This window comes from Molothrus ater, unplaced genomic scaffold, assembly GCF_012460135.2.
Source record: "Molothrus ater isolate BHLD 08-10-18 breed brown headed cowbird unplaced genomic scaffold, BPBGC_Mater_1.1 matUn_MA100, whole genome shotgun sequence".
Lineage (NCBI taxonomy): Eukaryota > Metazoa > Chordata > Aves > Passeriformes > Icteridae > Molothrus > Molothrus ater.
Genome location: NW_023416561.1, coordinates 188189 through 208744, shown reverse-complemented (window position 1 = coordinate 208744; position 20556 = coordinate 188189). Strand labels below are relative to the sequence as shown.

The 20556-nt window shown below is 63.9% G+C and overlaps 1 protein-coding gene across 1 annotated transcript in view; it reads left to right on the top strand.

The window, feature by feature from the left end:
* The window catches only part of HUWE1 (HECT, UBA and WWE domain containing E3 ubiquitin protein ligase 1), a 53501-nt gene that overhangs the window by 2885 nt on the left and 30060 nt on the right, over positions 1 to 20556 (top strand). The window contains exons 2-17 of the mRNA XM_036405493.2: positions 779 to 921; positions 2083 to 2149; positions 3351 to 3559; positions 5128 to 5339; positions 7477 to 7656; positions 9409 to 9575; positions 10733 to 10878; positions 11521 to 11596; positions 12991 to 13089; positions 13754 to 13887; positions 14952 to 15123; positions 16003 to 16231; positions 17607 to 17785; positions 18905 to 18994; positions 20164 to 20312; positions 20416 to 20464. Coding sequence (XP_036261386.1) covers positions 779 to 921; positions 2083 to 2149; positions 3351 to 3559; positions 5128 to 5339; positions 7477 to 7656; positions 9409 to 9575; positions 10733 to 10878; positions 11521 to 11596; positions 12991 to 13089; positions 13754 to 13887; positions 14952 to 15123; positions 16003 to 16231; positions 17607 to 17785; positions 18905 to 18994; positions 20164 to 20312; positions 20416 to 20464 — 2301 coding nt within the window. The remainder of the gene's footprint in view (positions 1 to 778; positions 922 to 2082; positions 2150 to 3350; positions 3560 to 5127; positions 5340 to 7476; positions 7657 to 9408; positions 9576 to 10732; positions 10879 to 11520; positions 11597 to 12990; positions 13090 to 13753; positions 13888 to 14951; positions 15124 to 16002; positions 16232 to 17606; positions 17786 to 18904; positions 18995 to 20163; positions 20313 to 20415; positions 20465 to 20556) is intronic.

Here is a 20556-nt window from a genome sequence, read left to right as displayed (position 1 = left end):
GGGGAATGGGGTGTCCATGTTGGAGGAATTGTGGTGCCCATGTAGGAGGAATGGGAGTGTCCATATAGGGGGAATTGGGGAGCCCATATAGGAGGAATTGAGGTGTCCATGTAGGAGGAATTGTGGTGCCCATATAGGAGGAATGAGAGTGCCCATATAGGGGGAATTGGGGAGCCCATATAGGAGGAATGGGGGTGTCCATATAGGAGGAATTGGGGTGTCCAAATAGAGATGGAATTGGGGTGTCCATATAGGAGGAATTGGGGTGTCCATGTAGGAGGAATTGGGGTGCCCATATAGAGATGGAATTGGGGTGTCCATATAGGGTGAATTGTGGTGTTTCTATAGGGAAGGAATTGGGGTGCCTAAATAGGAGGAATTGGGGTGTCCATATAGGAGGAATTGGGGTGTCCAAATAGAGATGGAATTGGGGTGCCCATATAGGAGGAATTGGGGTGCCTATATAGGAGGAATTGGGGTGTCCATTTAGGAAGAATTGGGGTGCCCATATAGGAGGAATGGGAGTGTCCATATAGGAGGAATTGGGGTGTCCATATAGGAGGAATTGGGGTTGTCCATGTAGGAGGGATTGGGGTGCCCATATAGGAGGAATTGGGGTGCCCATATAGGAGGAATTGGGGTGTCCATGTAGGAGGAATTGGGGTGTCCATATAGGGAAGGAATTGTGGTGTCCCTATCAGGGTGCCCCATCCCCCAGGCATCCCCAGCCCCTCTGGGGGTGCCCCCTGTCCCCTCTGAGCGCCGTGTCCCCCCTCAGGTGACAAGGGGGACCCCAAGAGCGCGGCGCCCAGCGAGGTGAGCCAGCTGCTGTCGGACATTGGGGACGACATGTACCAGCAGTACCGCAGCCTCACCCGCCCGCCCGCCGACTTCGACCCCCCTGCCGGCTTTGCCATCAATGTACGGGGGCTTGGGGGGTCCTGGGGGGGCTTGGGGGCGGTTTGGGGGGCTAAGGGGGTGGTTTGGGGGGGCTGAGGGGCGGTTTGGGGGGGCTGGAAGGGGATTTGGGAGGGCTGAGGGGTGGTTTAGGGGGAGTGGGAAGGGATTTGGGGGGCTGAGGGGTGGTTTGGGGGAGCTGTGGGGGTGGTTTGGGGGAGCTGAGGGGGTGGTTTGGGGGGGCTGAGGGGTGGTTTGGGGGGACTGGAAGGGGCTTTGGGGGAGGCTGAGGGGTGGTTTGGGGGGGCTGGAAGGGGATTTGGCGTGTTTGGGGGGGTCCTGGGGGGCTGAGGGGTGGTTTGGGGGGACTGGGAAGGGATTTGGGGGGCTGAGGGGGTGGTTTGGGGGAGCTGAGGGGGTGGTTTGGGGGGGCTGAGGGGTGGTTTGGGGGGGCTGGAAGGGGATTTGGGGGTGTTTGGGGGGGTCCTGGGGGGCTGAGGGGCGGTTTGGGGGGACTGGGAAGGGATTTGGGGGGGCTGAGGGGTGGTTTGGGGGAGCTAAGGGGTGGTTGGGGGGGGCTGGAAGGGGATTTGGGGGTGTTTGGGGGTGTTTGGGGGTTCCTGGGGGTGCTGAGGGGTGGTTTGGGGGGCCTTGGGGGGTCTCAGAGGCATCTGGGTGTTTGGGGTGGGGGTTTGAAGGGACTGGGAGGGGATTTGGGGGGGCTGAAGGGTGGTTTGGGGGGCTGGAAGTGGATTTGGGGGTGTTTGGGGGTTCCTGGGGGGGCTGAGGGGTGGTTTGGGGGGCCTTGGGGGCAGTTTGGGGGTCTCAGGGGCATCTGGGTGTTTGGGGTGGGGGTTTGAAGGGACTGGGAGGGGATTTGGGGGGTTGAGGGGTGGTTTGGGGGGCTTTAGAGGGAATTGGTGGGGCTGGGGGATGATTTGGGGCAGCTGGGAGGGGATATGGGGGGGCTGGGGGCAGTTTGGGGGGGCTGGGAGGGGATTTAGAGGGTCTTGGGTGGGCTGAGGGGTAATTTGGGGGTGCTGGGGGTGGTTTTGGGGTCTGGGGGGGGTCTGAGGGGTCGGAGGTGTGGTTTGGGTGGGACTCAGGGGTGGTTTTGAGGGTTTGGGGGGGGTCTGTAGGGTTTTGGGGGTCCCCCCAGGCTCTGATCCCCCCCTGCTCCCCCAGGCCCAGGTTTTCGCTGCTGACGGAGCCGCAGCCGAGACGCCGCCCTCGGGGACCCCGCAGGGAGAAGGTGGCACTGTCCCCCCGCATCCCCTCCCTGGTGTCCCTGCTGTGTCCCCAATGTCCCCCCCATGTCCCTGCTGTGTCCCCAATGTCCCCCCCATGTCCCTGTGCCCCCAATGTCCCCACCATGTCCCTGTGCCCCCAGTGTCCCCCCCATGTCCCTGTGCCCCCAATGTCCCCACCATGTCCCTGTGCCCCCAATGTCCCCCCCATGTCCCTGTGCCCCCAGTGTCCCCACCATGTCCCTGTGCCCCCAATGTCCCCACCATGTCCCCCCCATGTCCCTGTGCCCCCAATGTCCCCCCCATGTCCCTGTGCCCCCAATGTCCCCCCCATGTCCCCGTGCCCCCAATGTCCCCACCATGTCCCTGTGCCCCCAGTGTCCCCCCCATGTCCCTGTGCCCCCAATGTCCCCAACATGTCCCTGTGCCCCCAATGTCCCCCCCCATGTCCCTGTGCCCCTAATGTCCCCAACATGTCCCCACCATGTCCCTGTGCCCCCAGTGTCCCCCCCATGTCCCTGTGCCCCCAATGTGCCCCCCATGTCCCCGTGCCGCCAATGTGCCCCCCATGTCCCTGGGACCCCAATGTCCCCACCATGTCCCCGGGACCCCAACACTTCCAAACCCCCCAACATCTTCTTTATATCCCCACTCATCCTGATGTCCCCTCTGTGTCCTCAAGGTCCCCAAGCCCCTCCTGTCCTTGAGTCCCCACTGTCCCCTTCATGTCCCCAAGGTTCCTGAGCCCCCTGAGGGTGCTCCCCTGTGTCCCCTGACCCTGTCCCCCTGTCCCCTGACTGTCCCCGATGCTGTCCCTGTGTCCCTTGACTGTCCCCTGATGCTGTCTCAGTGTCACCTGACGCTGTCCCCATGTCCCCTGACTGTCCCCTGCCCCTGTCCCCCTGTCCCCTGTCTCCTCATGCTGTCCCCGTGTCCCCTGACTGTCCCCTGACGCTGTCCCCCTGTCCCCTGACTGTCCCCTCACGCTGTCCCCATGTCCCCTGATGCTGTCCCCGTGTCCCCTGACGCTGTCCCCCTGTCCCCTGCCTGTCCCCTGATGCTGTCCCCATGTCCCCTGATGCTGTCCCCGTGTCCCCTGATGCTGTCCCCGTGTCCCCTGACTGTCCCCTGATGCTGTCCCCGTGTCCCCTGACCCTGTCCCCCTGTCCTCTGCCTGTCCCTGACGCTGTCCCCGTGTCCCCACAGCATCCAGCCCCGAGGAGGGCCGCGAGGGCCGCAAGGAGAAGGAGGGGGAGCGCGGTGAGGAGCGGGGCCGGGCGAGGGGCTCCAAGCCCCTGATGCCCACCTCGACCATCCTGCGGCTGCTGGCGGAGCTGGTGCGCTCCTACGTGGGCATCGCCGCCCTCATCGCCAACTACAGCTACAGCGTGGGCCAGTCCGAGCTCATCAAGGAGGTGACACTGCGGGGACAGGGCCACCAGGGGGGACAGGGGACAGGGACAGGGGTGTGGCAGAGGGGCAGTCTGAGCTCATCAAGGAGGTGACACCGCGGGGACAAGGCCACCAGGGGGGACAGGGGACAGGGACAGGGGTGTCCCTGCCAGGGTGTGCCCAGAGGGGCAGTCCAAGCTCATCAAGGAGGTGACACTGCGGGGACACGGCCACCAGGGGGGACAGGGGACAGCCATGTTTCTGCCAGGGTGTGCCCAGAGGGGCAGTCTGAGCTCCATCACCACCGCGGGGACAAGGCCACCAGGGGGGACAGGGACAGGGACAGCTGTGTCCCTGCCAGGATGTGCCCAGAGGGGCAGTCCGAGCTCATCAAGGAGGTGACACCACAGGACAGGGCCACCAGGGGGGACAGGGGACAGGGACAGCTGTGTGTCTGCCAGGGTGTGCCCAGAGGGGCAGCCTGAGCTCATCAAGGAGGTGACACTGTGGGGACAGGGACAGCTGTGTCCCTGCCAGGATGTGCCCAGAGGGGCAGCCTGAGCTCATCAAGGAGGTGACACTGTGGGGACAGGGACAGCTGTGTCCCTGCCAAGGTGTGCCCAGAAGGGCCAGTCCGAGCTCATCAAGGAGGTGACACCACAGGACAGGGCCACCAGGGGGGACAGGGGACAGGGACAGCTGTGTGTCTGCCAGGGTGTGCCCAGAGGGGCAGTCCGAGCTCATCAAGGAGGTGACACTGTGGGGACAGGGACAGCTGTGTCCCTGCCAAGGTGTGCCCAGAAGGGCCAGTCCGAGCTCATCAAGGAGGTGACACCACAGGACAGGGCCACCAGGGGGGACAGGGGACAGGGACAGCTGTGTCCCTGCCAAGGTGTGCCCAGAAGGGCCAGTCCGAGCTCATCAAGGAGGTGACACCACAGGACAGGGCCACCAGGGGGGACAGGGGACAGGGACAGCTGTGTGTCTGCCAGGGTGTGCCCAGAGGGGCAGTCTGAGCTCATCAAGGAGGTGACACCAGGAACAGGGACAGGGACAGGGACAGGGACAGGGACAGGACAGCCGTGTCCCTGCCAGGGTGTGCATGGGCGGGTTCTGTCACCCCCCTGTGCTTTGGGGTCTGCTGTCACCTTGGGGAGGGGCACATCACCCCTTGTGGAAGGGTACCTTGTCACCTTGATTATTAGGGTCCCCTGTTCCCCTGTCACAGGTCCCCTGTGTCCCCAGACACCTCAGTCCTGTCCCCTGTGCTCAGAGGTCCCTTGTCCCCATACCTTGGGGTCCCCTGTGCTCGGAGGTCCCTTGTCCCCACACCTTGGGGTCCCCTGTCACCTCATTGAACAGGTCCCCTGTGCTGAGGTCCCTTGTCCCCCTATCTTGGGGTCCCCTGTCACCTCATTGAACAGGTCCCCTGTGCTGACGTCCCTTGTCCCCACACCTTGGGGTCCCCTGTCCCCCCAGACACCTCAGTCCTGTCCCCTGTGCTCGAGGGGTCCCCGTACCCCGAAGGTCCCCCAGGTCCCCTCTGTCCCCCGGCCGTGGGTTCGGGTGTGTGACGCCCGTGTCCCCCCAGGACTGCAGCGTGCTGGCCTTTGTCCTGGACCACCTGCTGCCCCACCAGCAGAACGCCGAGGACAAGGACACGCCGGCGCTGGCGCGGCTCTTCCTGGCCAGCCTGGCCGCGGCCGGCAGCGGCACCGATGCCCAGGTGGCCCTGGTCAACGAGGTCAAGGCCGCCCTCGGCCGCGCCCTGGCCATGGCCGAGAGCACCGAGAAACACGCCAGGTGTGGGGACAGCGTGGGGACAGCGTGGGGACAGTGTGGGGACAATGGGGACAGTGTGGGGACAGCATGGGGACAGCTGGGGACAGCTGGGGACAGTGTGGGGACAGCGTGGGGACCGCTGGGGACAGTGTGGGGACAGTGTGGGGACAGCTGGGGACAGTGTGGGGACAGCTGGGGACAGTGTGGGGACAATGGGGACAGTGTGGGGACAGCATGGGGACAGCTGGGGACAGTGTGGGGACAGTGTGGGGACAGCTGGGGACAGTGTGGGGACAGCGTGGGGACAGCGTGGGGACAGTGTGGGGACAATGGGGACAGCTGGGGACAGCGTGGGGACAGTGTGGGGACAGCTGGGAACAGTGTGGGGACAATGGGGACAGTGTGGGGGCAATGTGGGGCCACTGCAGAGATGGCCTGGGGACAATATCGGACAGCATGGGGACAGCATGGGGACAATGGGAGGGTCACTGCAGAGAGCCTGGGGACAGCATGGGGCCACTGCAGAGACAGCCTCGAGGTGACGGGTGACTCTCATCCTCTGTCCCCCACAACATGACTTGTGTCCTTTGTCCCCCCTGGAGTGACCCCTGTCCCTCCCAAGTGACCACTGTCCCTCCCAAGTGACCCTTGTCCCTCCCAAGTGACCACTGTCCCTCCCAAGTGACCGCTGTCTCTCATCCTTTATCCCCCACTACCTGACTGGTGTCCCCTCTCCCCCATTGAGTGACCGCTGTCCACCTGGAGTGACCGCTGTCCCCCCGAGTGACCACTGACCCCCTGGACTGACCGCTGCCCCTCCAAGTGACTGCTGTCCCCCTGAGTGACCACTGACCCCCTGGAATGACCACTGACCCCCTGGAGTGACTGGTGTCTCCCTGTTGTAACTGGTGTCCCCCCGAGTGACCGCTGTCCCCTGGAATGACCACTGACCCCTGGAGTGACTGCTGACCCCCTGGAGTCACCAGTGTCCCCTGGAGTGACCGCTGTCCCCCCGAGTGACCACTGACCCCCTGTTGTAACTGGTGTCCCCTGGACTGACCACTGTCCCTCTGAGTGACTGCTGACCCCCTGGAGTGACCGGTGTCCACCTGGAATGACCAGTGTCCCCTGGAGTGACCACTGACCCCTGGAATGACCACTGACCCCTGGAGTGACTGCTGACCCCCTGGAATGACCACTGACCCCCTAGAATGACCACTGACCCCCTGGAGTGACCGCTGACCCCCTAGAATGACCACTGACCCCCTGGAGTGACCGCTGACCCCCTGGAATGACCACTGACCCCCTAGAATGACCACTGACCCCCTGGATTGGCCACTGTCCCTCCAAGTGACTGCTGACCTCCTGGAGTGACCAGTGTCCCCTCGAGTGACCGCTGTCCCCTCAAGTGACTGGTGTCCCCCTGTCGTAACTGGTGTCCCCTGGAGTGACCACTGTCCCCTGGAATGACCACTGACCCCCCGAGTGACCACTGTCCCCTCGAGTGACCACTGTCCCCCGGAATGACCACTGACCCCCTGGACTGACCGCTGTCCCTCCAAGTGACTGCTGTCCCCTGGAATGACCACTGTCCCCCTGAGTGACTCCTGACCCCCTGAGTGACCACTGTTCCCTCGAGTGACCGCTGTCCCCTGGAGTGACCACTGACCCCCTGTTGTAACTGGTGTCCCCTGGAATGACCCCTGTCTCCCCGAGTGACCACTGTCCCCTGGAATGACCCCTGTCCCCCGAGTGACCGCTGTCCCCCGAGTGACCGCTGTCCCCTGGAGTGACTGCTGTCCCCCTGTCGTAACTGGTGTCCCCCCGAGTGACTGCTGTCCCCCCGAGTGACCGCTGTCCCCTGGAATGACCACTGACCCCCTGAGTGACTCCTGACCCCCTGGAGTGACCGCTGTCCCCTGGAGTGACCACTGACCCCCTGTTGTAACTGGTGTCCCCTGGAGTGACCGCTGTCCCCTGGAATGACCACTGACCCCCTGAGTGACTCCTGACCCCCTGGAGTGACCGCTGTCCCCCCGAGTGACCACTGACCCCCTGTTGTAACTGGTGTCCCCTGGAGTGACCGCTGTCCCCTGGAATGACCACTGTCCCCCGAGTGACCGCTGTCCCCCGAGTGACCACTGCGCCGTCCCCGCAGGCTCCAGGCCGTCATGTGCATCATCAGCACCATCATGGAGTCGTGCCCGTCCACCTCGAGCTTCTACAGCAGCGCGGCCAAGCCGCCGCACAACGGCATGAACAACATCATCCGCCTGTTCCTCAAGAAGGGGCTGGTCAACGACCTGGCCCGCGTGCCCCACAGCCTCGACCTGTCCAGGTGAGGGGCTCTGGGGGTGTCCTCAAGGCTTTGGGGGAGTCTTGAGGGGTTTTCAGGGGTCTTTGTGGGAGCTTGGTTGGGGTCTTGAGGGGGTTTGGGGGAGTCTTGAGTCTCTTTGGGGGAGCCTGGTCCTTGGTCGGGGTCTTGAGGGGCCTGAGGGGTTTTGTGGGAGCTTCATTGGGGTTTGGAGGAGTTTCCAGGGGTTTGGGGGAGTCTTGAGGGGTTGAGTCTTGAGTCTCTTTGGGGGAGTCTTGAGTCTCTTTGGGGGAGCCTGGTCCTTGGTCGGGATCTTGAGGAGTCTTGAGGGGGTTTGGGGGAGCTTCATTGGGGTTTTGAGGAGTTTTCGGGGGTCTTGAGGGGTTTCCAGGGGTTTGGGGGAGTCTTGAGGAGTTTTCAGGGGTCTTTGGGGGAGCTTGGTTGGGATCTTGAGAGGTTTCAGGGGCTCTTGAGGAGTTTTCAGGGGTCCTGGGGAGCTTCAGTGGGGTCTTGAGGAGTTTTCAGGAGTCTTTGGGAGAGCTTGGTTGGGATCTTGAGGGGTCTTGAGGGGGTTTGGGGGAGCTTCATTGGGGTTTTGGGAGTTTCCAGGGCTTTGGGGGAGTCTTGAGGAGTTTTCAGGGGTCTTTGGGGGAGCTTGGTCGCGATCTTGAGGGGGTTTGGGGGAGTCTTGAGGGGGTTTGGGGGAGTCTTGAGTCTCTTTGGGGGAGCCTGGTCCTTGGTCGGGATCTTGAGGGGGTTTGTGGGAGCTTCACTGGGGAGTTGTGGGAGTTTCATTTTCATTTCATTGGAGTTTTGAGGAGTTTCAGGGGGTCTTGAGGAGTTTTCAGGGGTCCTGGGGAGCTTCAGTGGGGTCTTGTGGAGTTTTTGGGGGTTTGGAGAGGTGTTGAGGAGTTTTGGGGGGGTCTTGGTGGAGGTTCAGTGGGGTTTTGAGGAAGGCCATGGTGGGTTTGGGGGTCCCTGCTGGTTTTGGGGGGGGTCCCTGCCGGGTTTGGGGGTGTCTGTACCGTTTGGGGGTGTCTGTGCCGTTTTGGGGGTTCTGTGCTGTTTTGGGGGTGTCTGTGCCAGGTTTGGGGGTGTCTGTGCCGTTTGGGGGTTCTGTGCCGTTTGGGGGTTCTGTGCCGTTTTGGGGGTTCTGTGCCATTTGGGGTTGTCTCTGCCGGGTTTGGGGGTGTCCCTGCCGGGTTTGGGGGTGTCTGTACCGTTTGGGGGTGTCTGTGCCGTTTGGGGGTGTCCCTGCCGGGTTTGGGGTGTCTGTGCCGTTTGGGGGTGTCTGTGCCGGTTTGGGGTGTCTGTGCCGGGTTTGGGGGTGTCTGTGCCGTTTTGGGGTGTCCCTGCCGGGTTTGGGGTGTCTGTGCCGGGTTTGGGGGTGTCTGTGCCGTTTGGGGTGTCCCTGCCGGGTTTGGGGGTGTCTGTGCCGGGTTTGGGGGTGTCTGTGCCAGGTTTGGGGGTGTCTGTGCCGTTTTGGGGTGTCCCTGCCGGTTTTGGGGGTGTCTGTGCCGTTTTGGGGTGTCCCTGCCGGGTTTTGGGGTGTCTGTGCCGGGTTTGGGGGTGTCTGTGCCAGGTTTGGGGGTGTCTGTACCGTTTTGGGGTGTCCCTGCCGGGTTTGGGGGTGTCCCTGCCGGGTTTGGGGTGTCTGTGCCGTTTGGGGGTGTCCCTGCCGGGTTTGGGGGTGTCTGTGCCGTTTGGGGGTGTCTCTGCCGGGTTTTGGGGTGTCCCTGCCGGTTTTGGGGTGCCACCACCGTCGCTGTCCCCCAGCCCCAACATGGCCAACACGGTGAACGCGGCGCTGAAGCCGCTGGAGACGCTGTCGCGCATCGTGAACCAGCCCAGCGGCCTCTTCGGGGCCAAGGGCTCCTCCAGCAAGAGCAAGGCCGAGGGCAACGGGGGCGCCCGCGACGCTGGGGCCGCGCCCCCTGACGGAGGTACCCCCATAATGCCCGGGTCACCCCCATGACCACCCCTGGGTACCCCCATAATGCCCGGGTCACCCCATAGCGCCCCGGGTACCCCCATAACCCCCCTGGATCACCCCATAACCACCCCGGGTACCCCCATAATGCCCGGGTCACCCCATAGCCCCCCCCAGGGTCACCCCATAACCACCCCTGGGTACCCCCATAGCCCCCGGGTACCCCCATAATGCCCGGGTCACCCCATAGCCCCCTGGGTCACCCCATAGCCCCCTGGGTCACCCCATGACCACCCCTGGGTACCCCCATAATGCCCGGGTCACCCCATAGCGCCCTGGGTCACCCCATAATGCCCGGGTCACCCCATAACCCCCCTGGATCACCCCATAACCCCCGGGTACCCCCATGAGCCCCAGGGTCACCCCATGATGCCCAGGTCACCCCATAATGCCCGGGTCACCCCATAGCCCCCCCCAGGGTCACCCCATGACCCCCTGGGTCACTCCATAATGCCCGGGTCACCCCATAGCCCCCCGGGTCACCCCATGACCACCCCCGGGTACCCCCATAGCGCCCCGGGTCACCCCATAGCGCCCCGGGTACCCCCATAATGCCCGGGTCACCCCATAGCGCCCCGGGTACCCCCATGACCACCCCTGGGTACCCCCATAGCCCCCCGGATCACCCCATAACCCCCCTGCCCCCAAGGGTGACCCCCCTGTGCCCCCCAAACCCCGTGACCACCCTGTGTCCCCCCCCTAGAGGACCCCCCTGCCCCCCCAGGGGACCCCCCTGTCCCCCCAACACCGTGACCCCCCAGGGGACCCTCCCGTCTCTTTGTCCCCCCCACACACACAGGGGTGCCCCCTTTGTCCCCCTCCGTGACCCCCCTGTCCCTCTCCATGACCCCCCCCTGTCCCCCCAAAACCCTGTGACCCCCCCTGTGACCCCCCTGTCCCCCCAAAACCCTGTGACCCCCCCAGGGGGACGCCCCTGTCTCTCTGTCCCCCCTAAACCCCCTAGGGCTGCCCCCCTGTCCCTCTCCATACCCCCCCCTGTCCCCCCAAAACCCTGTGCCCCCCTCAGGGGACCCTCCTGTCCCCTAGCACCCCCCATGACCCCCCCTGTGACCCCCCTGTGACCCCCCCGTGACCCCCCTGTGCCCCCAGGGGACCCCGGGGACCCCGAGCCCCCCGAGGAGGACGCGGAGGCGGCGCAGGCCGAGGCGGCCGACGGGGACATGGACGGCGAGGCCGAGGGCGACGCGGTGGTGCTGGCGGGGCAGCCCGAGGGGCTCAGCACCCAGGAGATGCAGGTCGGGGACCCCTCCCCAAAGATCCCCCCAAAGATCCCCCAAGTGACCCCCAAAAATCCCCCCAAGAGACCCCAAATCCCCCAAGACCCCCGAGTGCCCCCTGAGACCCCCGAGTGACCCCAAATCCCCCGAGACCCCCGAGTGATCCCCAAATCCCCCGAGTGCCCCCAAATCCCCCGAGACCCCTGAGTGCCCCCTGAGACCCCCGAGTGACCCCAAATCCCCCAAGTGCCCCCAAATCCCCCAAGACCCCCAAGTGACCCCAAATCCCCTGAGACCCCTGAGTGACCCCAAATCCCCCGAGTGCCCCCAAATCCCCCAAGACCCCCGAGCGCCCCCCGAGACCACCGAGTGCCCCCCAAATCCCCCAAGAGACCCCCAAACCCCCCGAGACCCCCGAGTGCCCCCTGAAAATCCCCTGAGTGCCCCCAAAAATCCCCCCGAGAGACCCCCAAATCCCCCAAGTGCCCCCGAGTGCCCCCCAAAAATGCCCCCGAGTGCCCCCAAATCCCCCCGAGAGACCCCCAAATCCCCCGAGTGCCCCCAAATCCCCCGAGTGCCCCCCAAATCCCCCCAAGTGCCCCCAAATCCCCCCAAGTGTCCCCCGAGTGCCCCCAGCCCCCGAGCTGCGCGTGCCCGCAGGTGGAGAACGAGCTGGAGGATCTGATCGATGAACTGCTGGAGAGGGACGGCGCCGACGGCAACAGCGCCATCATCGGTGAGGGACCGGAGTGACCGCGGGGCAGAGTGACCGCGGGGCAGAGTGACCAATGGGAGTGACCAATGGGGACAGAGTGACCGATGGACAGAGTGACCAATGGGAGTGACCAATGGGGGCAGAGTGACCAATGGGGACAGAGGGACCAATGGGGACAGAGGGACCAATGGGAGTGACCAATGGGGACAGAGGGACCAATGGACAGAGTGACCAATGGGGACAGAGTGACCAATGGGGACAGAGTGACCAATGGGAGTGACCAATGGGGACAGAGTGACCAATGGACAGAGTGACCAATGGGGACAGAGTGACCGCTGGACAGAGTGACCACGGGGCAGAGTGACCAATGGAGACAGAGAGTGACCAATGGGGGCAGAGTGACCAATGGACAGAGTGACCAGTGGACAGAGTGACCAATGGGGGCAGAGTGACCACTGGGGGGCAGAGTGACCAATGGGGACAGAGTGACCAATGGGCAGAGTGACCACTGGGGGGCAGAGTGACCAATGGACAGAGTGACCACGGGGCAGCAGAGTGACCACGGGGCAGCAGAGTGACCGCTGGGAGTGACCACTGGGAGTGACCACTGGGAAGGAGTGACTGCTGGGCAGTGGAGTGACCACTGGGAAGCAGAGTGACCACTGGGCATTGGGGTGACTCCGTGGACATCAGAGTGACCCCTGACCATCAGAGTGACCCCAGGCCATCAGAGTGACCCCTTGACCATCAGAGTGACCCTTGACCATCAGAGTGACCCCTTGACCATCAGAGTGACCCTTGACCATCAGAGTGACCCCAGGCCATCAGAGTGACCCCTGACCATCAGAGTGACCCTTGACCATCAGAGTGACCCCTGACCATCAGAGTGACCTCTTGACCATCAGAGTGACCCCAGGCCATCAGAGTGACCCCTGACCATCAGAGTGACCCCTGGCCATCAGAGTGACCCCTGACCATCAGAGTGACCTCTTGACCATCAGAGTGACCCCAGGCCATCAGAGTGACCCCTGACCATCAGAGTGACCTCTTGACCATCAGAGTGACCCCAGGCCATCAGAGTGACCCCTGACCATCAGAGTGACCCCTTGGCCATCAGAGTGACCCCAGGCCATCAGGCTGACCCCTGACCATCAGAGTGACCCCAGGCCATCAGAGTGACCCTTGACCATCAGAGTGACCCCAGGCCATCAGAGTGACCCCAGGCCATCAGGCTGACCCCAGGCCACCAGGCTGACCCCTGGCCATCAGAGTGACCCCTTGACCATCAGAATGACCCCTTGGCCATCAGAGTGACCCCAGGCCATCAGAGTGACCCCTGACCATCAGAGTGACCCCAGGCCACCAGGCTGACCCCAGGCCACCAGGCTGACCCCTGGCCGTGTCCCTGTCCCCAGTGAGCCGCTCGGCCGAGGATGAGTCTCAGGAGGACGTTCTGATGGACGAGGCTCCGTCCAACCTCAGCCAGGCCTCGACGCTGCAGGCCAACCGCGAGGGTGGGCACGGGGCCGGCGGCACTGGGGGCACTGGGAGGGACTGGGAGGGACTGGGGGGGACTGGGAGAGACTGGGAGGAATTGGGATGCACTGGGATGAACTGGGAGGAACTAGGAGGCACTGGAAGATACTGGGAGGAACTGGGAGGCACTGGAAGATACTGGGAGGGATGGGGAGAAACTGGGAGGAATTGGAAGATACCGGGAGGGACTGGGAAGGTCTGGGAGCACACTGGGATGCACTGGGAGAGACTGGGAAGGTCTGGGATGCACTGGGAAGGTCTGGGATGCAGTGGGATGAACTGGGAGGCACTGGGAGGAACTGGGAAGGACTGGGAGGCACTGGGAGGAACTGGGAGAAACTGGAAAATACTGGGATGCACTGGGAGGGACTGGGAGGAACTGGGATGCACTGGGATGAACTGGAAGTTACTGGGATGCACTGGGAGGCACTGGGAGTTCCCCAAGTCTCTTGGGGGGGGCATTGGGCTCCTTATGGGATTGGGAGGGGGATTTGGGGTGGGGATTTGGGATTGGGGATTTGGGATTGGGGGGTTTGGGGGATTTGGGGGATTTGGGGGTGGGGGTTTGGGGGATTTGGGGGTGTCCCTGGGGTCGGGGGTCTCAGGACCCCCCTACAGCCCCCCCTGCGCCCCTCCCCACAGACTCCATGAACATCCTGGACCCCGAGGATGAGGAGGAGCACACGCAGGAGGAAGACAGCAGCGGCAGCAACGAGGACGAGGACGACAGCCAGGACGAGGAGGAGGAGGAGGAGGAGGAGGATGAGGACGATCAGGTGGGGTTAAGGCACCGAGGGTCCCCCAAAACTCAGGGGTCGCCCTCAAAGGTTGGGGTCCTCCCTAAATAATGGGGCTCTCTCTGTGCCCCTGTTTTGGGGTCGGGGCGTCACTTTTGGGGTTGGGGTCCCTGTTTTGGGGTTGGGGTCCCTGTTTTGGGGTTGGAGTCCCTGATTTGGGATTGGGGTCCCTGATTTGGGGTTGGGGTCCCTGATTTGGGGTTGGGGTCCCTGATTTGGGGTTGGAGTCCTTGATTTGGGGTTGGGGTCCCTGTTTTGGGGTTGGAGTCCCTGATTTGGGGTTGGGGTCCTTGATTTGGGGTTGGGGTCCCTGATTTGGGGTTGGAGTCCTTGATTTGGGGTTGGGGTCCCTGATTTGGGGTTGGAGTCCTTGATTTGAGTTTGGGGTCCCTGTTTTGGGTTTGGGGTCCCTGATTTGAGTTTGGGGTCCCTGTTTTGGGATTTGGGGTCCCTGTTTCGGATCAATCTGCCCCCAGTTTAGGGTCGGGGGTGCCATTTGGGGTTGGGGTCCCTGTTTTCAGGTTGGGGTCCCTGATTTGGGATTGGGGTCCCTGATTTGGGGTTGGGGTCCCTGATTTGGGGTTGGAGTCCTTGATTTGGGGTTGGGGTCCCTGTTTTCAGGTTGGGGTCCCTGTTCTGGGATTTGGGGTCCCTGTTTTGGGGTTGGGGTCTCTGTTCTGAGGCCGGGGTTCCTGTTTTGGGTTTGGGGCCCTGTTCTGGTGTTGGGATCCCTGTTTCGGGGTTGGGGTCCCTATTTTGGGTTTGGGGTCCCTGTTTGGGTCAATCTGCCCCCAGTTTAGGGTCGGGGGCTGCTCTTTTGGATCAGGGTTCCCCCCAATTTTGGGTCAGAAGTTCTGGGGTTTTGGGGCAAAATGCCCCAGTTTTGGATCGGGGAGGGGCTGTTTTGGGGTGAAATTCCTCACTTTTGGATCATGGGGGGCTATTTTGGGGTGAAATTCCTCACTTTTGGACTGGGGAGGGGCTGTTTTGGGTCCAAACCCCCCCAGTTTGGGGCCTGCTGACGCCCTGGGGGGCCCTGCCAGGACGATGAGGAGGGCGAGGAAGGCGAGGAGGAGGAGGATGACGACGATGGCTCGGAGATGGAGCTGGACGAGGATTACCCCGACATGAACGCCTCCCCCCTGGTGCGCTTCGAGCGCTTCGACCGCGACGACGACCTCATCATCGAGTTCGACAACATGTTCTCCAGCCCCAGTACGGCACTGGGAGGGACTGGGGGGCACTGGGAGGGACTGGGGGACACTGGGAGGGGATTTGGGGACATTGGAAGGGACTGGGAGGAGATTTAGGGACACTGGGAGGGACTGGGAGGGACTGGGAGGGGATTTGGGGACACTGGGAGGGGATTTGGGGACACTGAGAGAGACTGGGGGGGACTGGGAAGGATTGGGAGGGGATCTGGGGACACTGGGAAGGACTGGGAGGGGATTTGGGGACACCCTGTTGTTTTTGTGGTGTCTGACCCCCCCATTTCCCCCTTCCCATGGCTTTTGGGGATGTTTTCCCCTATTCCCCCCATGGTTTTTGGGGTATCTGACCCCCCATTTCCCTCCTCCCCGTCCTTTTTGGGGTGTCTAACCCCCCATTTCCCCCTCCCCGTGCTTTTTTGGGGTATCTGACCCCCGTTTCCCCCTCCCTGTTGTTTTTGTGGTGTCTGACCCCCCATTTCCCCCCTCCCCATCCTTTTTGGGGTATCTGACCCCCCATTTCCCCCTCTCCATGTTTTTGGGGGGTCTGACCCCCCATTTCTCCCTTCCCCATGGTTTTTGGGGTATTTTCCCCAATTCCCCCCATGGTTTTTGGGGTGTCTGACCCCCCATTTCCCTCTCTCCATGTTTTTGGGGTATCTAACCCCTCATTTCCCCCTCCCCGTCCTTTTTGGGGGTATCTGACCCCCCATTTCCCCCTCTCCATGTTTTTGGGGTGTCTGACCCCCCATTTCCCCCTCCCTGTTGTTTTTGGGGTGTCTGACCCCCCATTTCCCCCTCTCCATGTTTTTGGGGTATCTGACCCCCCATTTCCCCCCTCCCCGTGTTTTTTGGGGGTATCTGACCCCCGTTTCCCCCATTCCAGCCGACATCCCGCCGTCCCCCGGGAACATCCCCGCCAGCCACCCTCTGCTGGTTCGGCACGCGGAGCACGGCGGGCTGGGGCTGGGCGCCGGCCCTGGGGGCGCCCGCCTGGCGCAGGGGCTGGGCCGGAGCCAGCGCACGCTGCGGCAGCTGACGGCCAACGCCGGCCACACCATCCACGTGCACTACCCGGGGGCGCGGCAGCCGAACCCGCCCCTCATCCTGCAGCGGTGAGTGAGCGCTGGGGGCAGTGCCCAGAGATCCCTTGGGATCACCCAAATCCCCAGGGAATACCCCCAAACCCGCCCCTCATCCTGCAGCGGTGAGTGAGCGCTGCTGGGTATGTCCTGAGACCCTTTGGGGTCACCCAAATTCCCCCTGATCCCCAAACCCGCCCCTCATCCTGCAGCGGTGAGTGAGCGCTGGGGGCAGTGGCCAGAGACCCTTTGGGGTCACCCAAATCCCCTGGGAATACCCCCAAACCCAACCCCAAACCTGCCCCTGATCCTGCAGCAGTGAATGAGCGCTGGGGGCAGTGCCCAGAGACCCTTTGGGATCACCCAAATCCCCAGGGAACACCCAAATCCCCCCTAGGAACACCCCCAAACCTGCCCCTCATCCTGCAGTGGTGAGTGAGCACGGCTGGGAATGTCCCAGCGTTGGGAAACACCCAAATCCCCCCTAGGAACACCCCCAAACCCAACCCCAAACCTCCCCCTCATCCTGCAGCGGTGAGTGAGCGCTGCTGGGATTGGCCAGAGATCCCTTGGGGTCACCCAAATCCCCAGGGAACACCCAAATCCCCCCTAGGAACAGCCCCAAACCCGCCCCTCATCCTGCAGCGGTGAGTGAGCGCGGCTGGGATTGGCCAGAGATCCCTTGGGGTCACCCAAATCCCCTGGGAGTGCCCAAATCCCCCAGGGAACACGCCCAAACCCAACCCCAAACCTCCCCCTCATCCTGCAGCGGTGAGTGAGCGCGGCTGGGTATGTCCAGAGACCCTTTGGGGTCACCCCAAAACCCCCTGGGAATCCCCATCCACTACCTGGGCTTGTGCCACAGCCCCTTCCTGGGCCCCACAGCCCCAAACTGGGGTCCCACAACCCCCTGAGCCCCCCAATTCCCTCATTAACACCCCCTGAGCCCCCCAATACCCCCATTAACACCTCCTGAGCCCCCCAATACCCCCATTAACACCCCCTGAGCCCCCCAATACCCCCATTAACACCTCCTGAGCCCCCCAATACCCCCATTAACACCCCCTGAGCCCCCCAATACCCCCATTAACACCCCCTGAGCCCCCCAATACCCCCACTAACACCTCCTGAGCCCCCCAATACCCTCATTAACACCTCCTGAGCCCCCCAGCACCCCCATTAACACCCCCTGCCGCCCTCCCCAGGCTTCCTGGGCCCCTCGGCAGCTGCAGACATCCTGCACCAGGGTGTGCCCCGATCTGGGGGTCCCAGAACCCCAACCTGGGGTCCCAGACCCCCCCTGAGCCCCCCAGCACCTTCATTAACACCCCCTGAGCCCCCCAGCACCCCCATTAACACCTCCTGAGCCCCCCAGCACCCCCATTAACGCCCCCTGCCCCCTCCCCAGGCTCCTGGGCCCCTCGGCGGCCGCAGACATCCTGCAGCTGAGCAGCAGCCTCCCGCTGCAGAGCCGGGGCCGGGCGCGGCTGCTGGTGGGCAACGAGGACGTTCACATCATCGCCCGCTCCGACGACGAGCTGCTGGACGACTTCTTCCACGAGCAGGGCAGCGCGGGCAGCCAGGCAGGCGAGTGGGGGCACCTGGGGGCACCTCGGGGTACCTGGGGACACCTGGGGACACCTGGGGACACCTCGGGATACCTGGGGACACCTCGGGATACCTGGGGGCACCTGGGCACACCTTGGGGTACCTGGGCACACCTGGGCGCACCTCGGGGTACCTGGGCACACCTGGGGACACCTGGGCACACCTCGGGGTACCTGGGGACACCTGGGGACACCTGGGGACACCTTGGGACACCTTGGGATACCTGGGGACACCTCGGGGTACCTGGGCACACCTGGGCACACCTTGGAGTACCTGGGCACACCTGGGGACACCTGGAGGCGCCTCGGGGCACCCGGGGGCACCTCGGGGCATCTGGGGACAGGGGGGACACCCACAGCCAGGCAGGCGAGTGGGCACACCTGGGGGCACCTGGGGACACCTGGGCACACCTCGGGGTACCTGGGCACACCTGGGGACATGCTGGGGACACCTTGGAATACCTGGGGACACCTTGGGATACTTGGGCACACCTGGGGACACCTTGGGACACCTCAGGGTACCTGGGCACACCTGAGGACACTTTGGTATACCTGGGCACACCTGGGGACACCTGGCGACACCTTAGGACGGGGGGGACACCCACAGCCACGCAGGCGAGTGGGCACATCTGAGCACCTGGGGGCACCTGGGGGCACCTGGGGGCACCTGGGGACAGGGGGAACCAGCAGGTGAGTGGGCACACCTGGGGACACCCGGGGACACCTGGGGACACCTCGGGGTACCTGGGGACATGGGGGGACACCCAGAGACACGGAGAGTGGGCACAGGGACATTTGGGGACATGGGGGGGGGGACAGGGAGAGACCCCTAAACACGGCACAGACGCAGGGGCGGGGCCTGAAGAGGGGATGGGGCTTAACGGGGTGTGGCCTGTTGGGAAAGGGGTGGGGCTTAAAGGGGTGTGGTCTGGGGGGGAAGTGGGCTTGGCTGATTGACAGTCTTGGGGTGGGTGGGCTGAGATGGGCGTGGTCCCATTTGGGGCGTGGTCCCATTGGAGGCGTGGTCCCATTGGGGGCGTGGTCCCATTGGGGGCGTGGCCTCTGCAGCCTCCAAAGCTCCCAATTCCCCCCCCAACAGGGACCCTGTCCAGCATCCCCACGGCCCTGACGCGCTGGACCGAGGAGTGCAAGGTCCTGGACGCCGAGAGCATGCACGACTGCGTGTCTGGTGAGACCCTGGGAAAGCCCCCAGACCCCCGGGACCCCCCCAGGAAAACCCCCAGACCCCCGGGACCCCCCCAGGAAAACCCCCGGGACCGCCCCCCAGGAAAACCCCCAGACCCCCGGGACCCTCCCCAGGAAAACCCCCAGACCCCTGGGACCCCCCCCCAGGCAGCCCCCAGACCCCCGAGCCTCGCGCTTCCTTCCCCTCCAAGTGGTCAAGGTGCCCATCCTGAGGGTCCTACACACCCCAAACCCCCCCCCAATTTCCCCCTACAGTGGTCAAGGGGGTCCCAAACACCCCAAACCCCTCATTTCCCCCCCACCAGTGGTCAAAGTGCCAATCCTGGGGGTCCCACGCACCCCAAACCCCCCAATTTCCTCCTACAGTGGTCAAGGGGGTCCCACACACCCCAAACCCCCCATTTTTCCCCTCCCCAGTGATCAAGGTTCCCATCCTGGGGGTCTCACACACCCCAAAACCCCCATTTCCCCCCCCAGTGGTGAAGGTGCCCATCCTGGGGGTCCCACCCATTTTCCCTTCCTCAGTGGTCAAGGGGGTCCCATACACCCCAAACCCTCCGTGTTTCCCCCCACCAGTGGTCAAAGTGCCAATCCTGGGGGTCCCACCCACCCCAAACCCCCCGTGTTTTCCCCCCCCAGTGGTGAAGGTGCCCATCCTGGGGGTCCCACCCATTTCCCCCCTCCCCAGTTTTCAAGGTGCCCATCCTGGGGGTCCCACGCACCCCAAACCCCCCATTTTCCCCCCCTCAGTGGTCAAGGGGGTCCCACACACCCCAAACCCTCCGTGTTTCCCCCCCCAGTGGTGAAGGTGCCCATCCTGGGGGGGTCCCACGGGGGGTCCCACACACCCCAAACCCCCCATTTTTCCCCTCCCCAGTGATCAAGGTTCCAATCCTGGGGGTCCCACACACCCCAAACCCCCCGTTTTCCCCCCCTCAGTGGTCAAGGGGGTCCCACCCACCCCAAACCCCCCATTTTCCCCCCCTCAGTGGTCAAGGGGGTCCCACCCACCCCAAACCCCCCGTGTTTCCCCCCCTCAGTGGTGACGGTGCCCATCCTGGGGGTCCCACCCATTTCCCTCCTCCCCAGTTTTCAAGGTGCCCATCCTGGGGGTCCCACCCACCCCAAACCCCCCGTGTTTCCCCCCCCCAGTGGTGAAGGTGCCCATCCTGGCCCGGCTGGAGGCGCTGCGGGACGAGGAGCTGGACGAGCGGCGCGAGAAGCGCCGGCGCCAGGCGGCCGAGGACGAGGCCAAAGGCGCCGAGCGCGGCCCCGAGGACAAGGACGGGGCGGAGGCCCAGGTGAGAGACCCCCAAAAAACCCCCCCCAAAAAAAAAAACAACCCCCCTAGGATATGGGGAAGGGTTCCCCTCCTTCATTCCCCGCCTTCCCAATCTCCCGCAGGACGCGGCGTCCAAAGCCGGCCCCGCTTCAACCGACGTCGCCCCCCCAGGTAAATCCCTCCAGCTCACCTGGGGACCCCCCCCCACCACCTCCCAACGGCCAGAACCCCCCCCCCCGCAAAATAAAAACCCAACCCCCGAA